Source organism: Plectropomus leopardus, chromosome 9 (assembly GCF_026936395.1).
Source record: "Plectropomus leopardus strain MGB_pleo_1.0 chromosome 9, ASM2693639v1, whole genome shotgun sequence".
NCBI lineage: Eukaryota > Metazoa > Chordata > Actinopteri > Perciformes > Serranidae > Plectropomus > Plectropomus leopardus.
The window spans coordinates 392,501-402,500 of NC_142184.1; the positions used below are offsets into that span (position 1 = coordinate 392,501).

General features: G+C 45.4%; 2 protein-coding genes across 4 annotated transcripts in view; both read right to left on the minus strand.

Annotated features, from left to right (window-relative positions):
• Positions 1 to 8,888, minus strand: part of fgd1 (FYVE, RhoGEF and PH domain containing 1) — a 29,785-nt gene extending 20,897 nt beyond the window's left edge. Inside the window, exons 1-2 of one of the 3 annotated variants that reach the window (XM_088081532.1) lie at positions 8,515 to 8,888; positions 7,888 to 8,405 (exon numbers count right to left, since the gene is read on the minus strand). In XM_088081532.1, coding sequence (XP_087937658.1) covers positions 7,888 to 8,053 — 166 coding nt within the window. In that variant the 5' untranslated portion in view covers positions 8,054 to 8,405; positions 8,515 to 8,888. Of the gene's footprint in view, positions 1 to 1,657; positions 1,980 to 7,887 lie in introns of those variants that run through there. The other 2 variants (XM_088081530.1, XM_088081534.1) reach the window with 2 other exon arrangements.
• A 1,102-nt stretch (positions 8,889 to 9,990) lies between these two features.
• Positions 9,991 to 10,000, minus strand: part of LOC121965745 (uncharacterized) — a 7,502-nt gene continuing 7,492 nt past the window's right edge. The window contains 1 exon segment of the mRNA XM_088081536.1: positions 9,991 to 10,000. This exon segment is cut by the window's right edge and continues 47 nt beyond it. The gene's annotated coding sequence lies outside the window, so the exon portion shown is untranslated.

Consider the following 10,000-nt stretch of genomic DNA (forward strand, 5'->3'; position numbering starts at 1 on the left):
GGAGACGAGGTCTACAGGAGGAGACGAGGTCTACATGAGGAGACGAGGTCTACAGGAGGAGACGAGGTCTACATAAGGAGACGAGGTCTACAGGAGGAGACGAGGTCTACATAAGGAGACGAGGTCTACAGAAGAAGACGAGGTCTACAGAAGAAGACGAGGCCTACGGAAGGAGACGAGGCCTACGGAAGGAGACGAGGGCTACAGGAGGAGACGAGGTCTACAGAAGGAGACGAGGTCTACAGGAGGAGACGAGGTCTACAGGAGGAGACGAGGTCTACAGGAGGAGACGAGGTCTACAGGAGGAGACGAGGTCTACAGGAGGAGACGAGGTCTACAGGAGGAGACGAGGCCTACGGAAGGAGACGAGGCCTACGGAAGGAGACAAGGGCTACAGGAGGAGACGAGGTCTACGGAAGAAGACGAGGCCTACGGAAGGAGACGAGGCCTACGGAAGGAGACGAGGGCTACAGGAGGAGACGAGGTCTACAGAAGGAGACGAGGTCTACAGGAGGAAACGAGGTCTACAGGAGGAGACGAGGTCTACATGAGGAGACGAGGTCTACAGGAGGAGACGAGGTCTACAGGAGACGAGGTCTACAGGAGGAGACGAGGTCTACATAAGGAGACGAGGTCTACAGAAGAAGACGAGGTCTACAGAAGAAGACGAGGTCTATACTTGGAGAAAAAGTGAGGTTTAACGCTTGAGACGATGTCTACAGGTGGAAAGGAGGTCTGGACTAGATGAGGTCTATGGGAGACGGTGAGGTTTACAGGTGGAGACGAAAGACAGATCTATGGTCTAAGTCGAGGTCTGCGGGTGGAGACAAGGTCAACAGCAACACGCGTCCTGCAGACGAGTCAGAAAGAGTCCGTCAGAGACGCAGCAGCAGATTTCACCTCCATCATTAACAGCATTTTCAGGGTTAACATGAGGAGACTCTGCTGTGTGTGGAGGGGGGCGGGGTGGGGGGTGTGTCTGTCTGTCTGTCTGCAGAAACAAACAGACAACAAGACAGACAGAGAGACAGTGAGACAGACAGAGACAGTGAGACAGTGAGACAGACAGAGAGACAGTGAGACAGACAGAGACAGTGAGACAGTGAGACAGACAGTGAGACAGTGAGACAGACAGACAGCTGCACAGACAGCTGCTGTTCATCCACATCAACATCCAATCAGCATCCACATTACTAATCAATGGATCAACACACACACACACACACACCACACACACACACACACACACACACACACACTCTGATGAATTGAGGTTATCGATCATTAATAATATTGATGAGCGCAGTCACGTGATGTGCAGCCTCTCAGCTGGCGGCAGCAGCAGACGCAGTATCCTGCAGCAATACTAGCCTACATTCACTGCAGCGAGATGTCGGTCAGTGTGTGCGCGTGCACCACAACGTGTGAGCGCGCGTATCGCCCCCCCCCCCAATCAGGAGTATTATGACTCCACATGTATGTTCCAGCGGACACACATGAATACAGATGTGTCACAATAAGGTGCGGTGCCGCGAGGCTGCAGCGGGGCGCGCGCTGCTGTGTGCGCGTGCAGCAGGTATGTGTGGGTGCACGGTGCAGATGTGTCCTCGGTGCAGATGTGTCCTCGGTGCAGACGTGTCCTCGGTGCGGGACTCACCTCTGCTCAGGCTGCTTCTGTCCATGTACATCGCGCAGCAAAACACGAATCCGGTCATCAAAGAGTCTGTTGGCGCGGAGAGAGAGAGAGCGGCTCTCCCGGTCCACAGCACGGAGAAGAAACCGGGTCACACACACACACGCGCACACACACACCGCAGCGGGACGGCTCCGACCCACACACACACATACACACACACACACCGACCGAGCGACCGACCGGACCGGCGGACACACCGACAGCTGCTGCCGCTTCTGCACCGAGAAGGAGACGGTCAGATCCGCTCGGTTTGCTCCAGAGGGCTGCCCGGTGTGAGAGCGGCGGGCGGCGGCAGAGAGCGCGAGAGAGAGAGAGAGAGAGAGAGAGAGAGAGAGAGAGAGAGAGAGAGAGAGGGAGACAGAGAGAGAGGGGAGGGGGGGTCTCCTCCATTTTGGTTTCCATGGCAACAGATTAGCGAGAGTGGAGGAGTGATGACAGTTAAAGTGTGAAAATGATCAAACTGAAGAGGTGATCACATGATCTCATACTCTCACATGTGACCTACATACCCACACACACACAACACTAAAATACACACACACACACACACACACATACACACACACTGTATGAACCTTATATTTATAGATACATTATATATAAAACAAATTCAGAAAAAATCAATAGTGTATTTTAATATATTACTATAAATAGGGCTGGGCGATATGGACAAAAGTCTACACGATATCCATCAAATCAGTATTTCTGTCGAGCTTAAAGGTTCCTTTGACTCCTCAGTGAGATATGAAGATATCATCAGGTTCATTTTGGTTTAAATATTTATTTTCTGTCAGACATCGAACATGACAAATATACTGTAGAGCAGCATCACCAGCTGGAGGACCTATTCTACTAAAACTCACAGAGGTCCAGGTACTAAAATTTCCTCCCAGCAAAGGTCCGAGCCTCATACCTAAAATCAATATCACCATTAATTAGTAAAAATGAACCATTATTTTGCTTTTTGCTCTTTTTTCTGTGGTTTGTTTTTTGCCCTCATAGTTCACTGACACAGTGTCGTGTGACCATGGTGTGTTGGAGTGTAATAAACATATGATTTACTATTATTGATTAAACTTTCCAGCATTATATAAAAATGAAAAGCTCCATCTGAAACAAACTTCAGGTAAATTTAAGCACATTGTGCTGATAATAGGCCAACCTCTCCTGACTGCAGGACTCTGACTTCAGCTTCTGTCAAACTTCTGTGCTGTTAATCATTTTACTCAGGAATTAAAAACTTTTGAGTCGGCCTACTTCTCCTATAGCTGCCAACATTCACAGTTAGAGAAAGGCTGAAAATGTGTCTGTTTCAGACACTTTGGTGCTGTGAGGAGAAGCTGCGCTCTGTCTGTCTGTCTCACTGCGCTGCTGTCGGACCATCAGCTGTTTGATCCGCCATGATGAAATGCTGTGGCTGTCAAACACTCGGCTGTTCGACAGTCAAAGTCCTTCACTGCATTTGGTTCTCTGCGGCGCTATTCTTATTATCATTGGCTGTTCGTGTTGTCTGTCAAAACATGGCTGGAATACGTTCTGTCGACATTTTATTGACTACGTCTCATATTTAAATCGAGAAAAAGTTATTTTGTGATTGACATCATTATTGTTTTATCGCCCAGCCCTACCTATAAATGATAAATACTGCAAATACAAATGAACCTTTTGGAGCCTTAAGCCTCATTTCAACTGCACAAAAAAACTGTGAACATCTTTTTAATGCAATGAGAACACGTACAATCGGCATTCACACCCCGGTCACATGACTCCACAGCAGACATGGGTTTATGTGGCCTCTGCCTCTGATCGGCATCGAGGGGAACACAACACCTGGGTGAACACGATAATTTCTGCTCCTTAACAAGCGAGATGCAATGACGCGCTGTCACAAACTACTGTCCTCCTCCTCCTAAGCAGCTACAGCACCGATCCAATCACATCTGCACTGAGTTTGAATGGACAGAAAACTTCTGGCTGTGGCAAATGGTTGAATTTTGGCTTTTTTTTTTTTTTTTTTTTAAAGAAAACAAGGCATGTTTACTTTAAAAACCATCAGAGATTTTTATAGAAAAAACAAAAATTGAATTCACCATTTTTTAAATCACAAAATAATTTTAAAGAAAAAAAACGACAGAATTATATAAAGACAACATGCAATCTGAGGTGAAGACCAAAACATTTTTGTAAAAAAAAAAATCACAAAATATTTAAAAGGAAAAAATACTTGGATATTTATTGTCAGAACTTCATAATTTTACACTGCTATTAACGTTTAGGAAATTCTGCTATAATTATTGTAAGAATTTTTCAGTTAAGGCCAAAAACATGTTCAACTCCACCCCTCAGCTCTCTGAGTCCGAAAACAAACGCACCCAAACACTTCCACACATCCCAGTGAAGCAAAAACAAACACACCCTGTTATCATCTGGCAGGGGAGGAGATAAACTACAGGCTGACCTCTGACCTCTGACTTCACACACACACACACACACACACACACACACACACACAGACACACACACACACACACACACACACACAGAGCTCCCCTCCCCCCGCAGCAACAGTGAGCGACCCAGTGACCCAAAGAGAGACAAGCTCGCTCGTCCATCCCCCCAGGACATCTATGAATGGGGAGAGAGAGAGTCTGTGTGTGTGTGTGTGTGTCTGTGTGTGTGTGTGTGTGTGTGTGCGTGCGTGCGTGTGCGTGCGTGCGTGCGTGTGTGTGTCCTTGATGTGTCTCTGTACAGAGTTCAGCTGTTCATCTGGTTTAAATCTGAGACGACAGGAAGTGAACAGTTTGGTAAAACATGTAGTGAAGGTCTCCGCTGGAATCGAACCAGCGACGTTGTGTTTATGTGTCTGATACGTTGTGACATCACGCCACGGCCACGTAGAGCTGCTGATATCAACAATACCTGTCTGAAACTGCTCTAAACGTTAGAAATGACTCTGGAGAAAAGGACTGAAACACAAGAAACAACAGAAGAAACTTTAGAAGCAACAATAAAACCAGAAACACTAAAAACAGAAGTAACACTAGAACGTTCTTTAAAACAGCAGCTGAAACGAACACAGAAAACAACAGCAGTAACTCGGGAATCACTGAAGGAACTCCAGAAACAACAAAAGGAACTAAAAGAAACTGGAAATAATACGAGGAACGCTCGAGAGTACTACAAGAAACTTTAGAAGCAAGAGCAGCAACTCTAACAACTCTAGAAACAAAAGGGGAAAAAACTGTGCAAAATTTTAGAAACAACAATAGAAACTATAGATTCAACAGTAAAATTCTGGAATCAACATTAGAAACAACAGCAGAAACCCTAGAAAAAACAGTACTAACAATAAAAACAATGTGAACTCCCGTAGAAACACTAGACTCAAAAGTAGAAGCTCTAGAAACAGTAGACACTCTGGAAACAATAGTAGAAACTCAAGAAACAGCAGTAGAACCCACAGTAGAAACTCGGGTAGAATATTTTCTACTGTGGCTTGGTGGTGTGTTCGGGGTCAGTGGGAGGTCTCGCTCTCTGCAGCCGTTCACACAGTAACACAGTAATTTATGTTTCCTGTTCAGCAGCTGAATCACGTGTCTATTTTTAACCTTCGGCTCTTCATTCATATCTACATGCTCGGCATGCTGGGATGAGGGGGGGGGGGTCTGCTGGACACTGAGACCACTTCAGTGTTTTCCATCCTGAACCTTCACATGTAAAGCATCAAAAACTGCAAAACCTCAAAAACTACAGAACATCGATTCACCACACCGCCATCGATAACCTCAGCTGACAGCAGAAACTCCAGTCAGTCCTCCAGGTCTTCACACAACACACCGAGACATCATGTATCAAAAAAAATCAAAAAACAACTGCACAGCTGACAGATTTGTGTTTATTTACTGTGATAAAAACACACGTATCACACGTATCAACACACTGATCACCACACCAGAATACTTCAAATACTCCACCACTGAAGCTCTAGATATATTCAGACGCAGCAGGTCAACAGAGACAACACGACACTCAAACTTCCACTAATCAGCCCTTTCAGAGGTCAGACGTACAACAGCTCTCGAAACAACAACAAGCACTCCAGAAACAACAGTAGAAACTCCAGAAACAACAGTAGAAACTCCAGAAACAACAGTAGAAACTCCAGAAACAACAATGAAAACTCTAGAAACTCTGGTACAAACGACAATCAACACAACAGTAGATATGCTAGAAATAACAGGAGAAGCTCTAAAAACCACAGCAGAAACCCAAGGAAAAAATGTAGAAAGTCTAGAAACAACAGAAACAGCTCTTGACTCAACAGCAGAAGCTCTAGATGCAGTAGAATATGCTCTAGAAACAACAGTAAAAACTCTAGCAACAAAATGAACAGCCCTGGACTCAATAGTAGAAACTCCAGAAGCCATAGTAGAAAATCTCAACACAGCAGTAGAAACCCTGGAAACAGTAGAAACTCTAGACGCAACAGTAGAAACTTTAGAAACAGTAGAAACCCTGGAAACAACAGCAGAAACCCAAGAAACAACCGTAAAAAGTCTAGGAACAACAGTAACAGCTCTAGACTCAACAGTAGAAACTCTAGAAACAGCAAAACTCCAGAGGCCACATTAGAAACTCTGGAACAGCAGCAGATACCAAAGAAACAACCGTAAAAAGTCTAAAGTCAACAGTAGAAACTCTAGAAATGGTAGAAACTCTAGAAGCAACAGAAGCAACAGTAGAAACGCTAGAAACAGTAGAAACTTATGAACAACAGCAGAAACTCGACACCAGGAAAATTGAGACACTAAAAACTCGACTACTTTCATCACATTTCTGGAGCTATCGGGACGCAGAAGATAAACGGAGGGAACACACGTTCAAGCTTCCTGTCACCTATCAGACCTTTCAGAATAAAATCCCTGCACATGTAACGGACAGAAACCAAACTGTGAGCAGAGAATCCTGAACATAAACTCCGTCATGTCTGTAACTGCTGTTATTATGATGTGAAAGTGAACTCTTGTAGAAAATCTGACCCTCTCTCTCTCTGCCACGTTGTCTGTGGTTTCCGGCCTCGCTCGCTCACAAAAACCAATATTCAAACACTGAACCGAGTCCCAAATTTAAATCTGACAGTTCAACTAAAGTCCATTTCTTCTTTTATTCCTTCAGATGTGAAAATCTCACATTCAGTACAAACACAAATCGTTTGTCCTGCCGGTGGACTCACTGTCTTCTTCCTGATACAAAGATAAAATAACATCCAAAAATCAGACGCCACTTTGTTTTTCCCATAGAAGAATATTAAATCTGCAGTCAGACTCCTCTCACCTGCCTGCCGACACCATAACAGCACCTCTAGAAAAACCAGGACACTATTTACAACCCGATCACAGTAAAGTAGCAGAAAAATAGAACATTTATTGGCTCGAGAGAAAAGACTGTAAATCCAGTTCAGAGAATTTATAGGCCAGATCCTCCAAGTAAACCACAAAAGCTGTGCTGGAAACGGTTTCCCACCACAGAAACAGTGAACTTTAAAGTACGTTCACCATTTCATGTTTGAATTCTCAGCGGTTAATTTCACCCACTACAGTGCGCTATAAAATACCCACAATGCACAGCAAATCTGAGTGTACAGACAACGTACCCTCCATTTTACTCCCGTGTACCACAATGCAATGTGGTCATGTACTTCAGGAGGAAGAAAATTCCAGCTTAGTGTCCGAAATCTCGTTTTGTTATTTCTGATATAGTTCACTGTTTAATAAACACAACACAGAGTGAGTGAGTTTCGAACAAAGCTAGACGTGGTAGGTTTTTCAGCTTTTCTTTTGAAAAAAAGATAAAAATAAAAAACAGATCACATATGCACTCTACCCACAACCGTACCCCCTACTCTACCCACAACCGTACCCCCTACTCTACCCACAACCGTACCCCCTACTCTACCCACAACCGTACTCTACCCACAACTGCATTCTCTACTCTACCCACAACCGTACCCCCTACTCTACCCACAACCGTACCCCCTACTCTACCCACAACCGTACCCCCTACTCTACCCACAACCGTACCCCCTACTCTACCCACAACCGTACACATGACGTGTCCACATTGAGTTCACGTGACTTCCTGCGGCTGTGAGGATGAAGACTACCTGCTGGTCTGTAGGTGCAGTGACTCACCTGTCCTGCAGGTGGCACTGCTGGGGGGCGGAGGTGCCACGGCGTTGAGGTGGTAGGAGAACCTCATGGTGCTGAACTGACTGGAGAAGGAGGGGGGAGGGGGAGGCGGGGGAGGGGGCGGGAGGCCAAAGCCCAGCAGGGCGCTGCAAGGTCGGTTCAGCTGCATGACGACTCACCTGCACAGGTACGACGATCCTCACCTGAGCACAGGTCAGAGGTCAGAATGCCGACTCAGTTCATGTTTCACCCACACGCTTTAGAACCAGACCTTTAATGTGAAAATCAGTCACTTCCTGTTTGTACAGTCGAGTCCTCGGAGAGTCCATCACATCGAGTCTCAGCAGGAGTCATGAGGAGGTCAGCGGCTCCTGCTTCATCCTCCCCCCTCTCTCCCATCCTCCCCTCTGCTCCCCCGTCTCTCACTCTTCAGGGAAACTTACAAGTCCTCTCCATCTGTCTCCTCGTCCGTATCCTCGTCTGTCTCCTCGTCCGTCTCCTCAGACGCTCCCTCGTTCCATCTGAGGGATCCAATAATGAGATTTAACTGTAAACACTGTCCTCAGATCAGCTGCTGCTCAGCAGCTTCCAGCTTCCTGCTGCTCAGACTGATCAGAGGTCAGATCTCACCGAAAACAACTCGATCAGACAAACTTTCTCCTGAAGAGCCCAGAATGTGCCGACTCAGCTCCCAACTTTCCCCTGATTCCTCCTCCAGCTGCTGCTCCACTTTCTCCTCCTCTGCTTCAGTTTCTCCTCCTCTTCTTCAGTTTCTCCTCCTCTGCTTCAGTTTCTCCTCCTCTTCTTCAGTTTCTCCTCCTCTGCTTCAGTTTCTCCTCCTCTGCTTCAGTTTCTCCTCCTCTGCTTCAGTTTCTCCTCCTCTTCTTCAGTTTTATTCTCTCACTCCAGCTTCAGTTTGTCCAAACTCAGTCGTCGGTCGGTCGTCTCTCGGCAGCTTCAGTCTTTTGTGTGAAAATCTGATCTGAGCTGCAGACCGACACCACAACTCCTCCTCCTCCTCCTCCTCCTCCTCCTCCTCCTCCTCCTCCTCCTCCTCCTCCAGCCAGACATCTGATCCGGGACCAGCTCCCCTCCTCCTTGTCCCCTCTGTGGTCTGTTTCTCATTTTCTCTTTTTTTGAGGCTGAAACTTGAAGCAAAAGGAAAACTGGAGAAAATTCCAGCAGCAGTTTCTTGTTGTTTTTTTTCTTTCCATCAGCTGATTCTCCTGAAAATCCCACGTTTGACTTTCTGACACAGTTTGTGACGGTTTGAAGCAGCCGAGGAGGCGAAAGTGGAGGAGAGTTTGAGCCAGCAGAGGGCTGCAGAGCTCCTGTCTCACACTCCTCACAGCTCATTTCAGCACAGACACTAAAATTAGCAGAGTGGCACTCAGGGCTCTTTGTGGGTTTTAGGGTATTGGGGGTCAGGGTCAGGGTCAGGGTCAGGGTCAGCCCGGACCTCTTAGGACAAACAAATTGCCATTTTTTTTCCACTCAATTTTTTTGATGAGTTTTAAATAATTTCTTTTCTTTAAGATTTTTTTTTGGGCTTTTATTGTCTTTAATCGATAGGACAGTGTGAGCGTGAAAGGGGGGGGGGCACGCAGCAAAGGACCGACACCGGACTTGAACCTGCGGCCGCTGCGGCGAGGACACAGCCTGTGCACATGCTGCTCTGTCCACTGAGCCACCAGTTTATAATAATGTCTGTCAATTAGTTTTTTTCCTTTTTTAAAAAAATTTTGTCTATTTTTTTCTTTAAAAATGTTGAAAATTTGTTTTCTTTAAAAAGTTTGGTGATTTATGATTTTTTTAAAAACATTTTTGGTTATATTTAAAAGTATGGTGATTTTCTTACTCTTAAGTTTTTTTTTAATTTTCGGTTTTTATTTCTGTAAAAGTATTTGATGATTTTGACTCTTTGGTGATTTTTAAAATCTTTTGGCATTTTTTAATGTGTAAATAGTTTTAGTGATTTCTCTTTCTTTAAAGGAGGCGCCGTCGTGTGTCTGAACAGCAGCTTCACACTTTTCTGTTAAAAATGTAAAATGCAGTTTTATTGACATTCATTAAAAAAAAAGCGTTTAAAATGAATGAACGTTGAAGAAACGTTTGT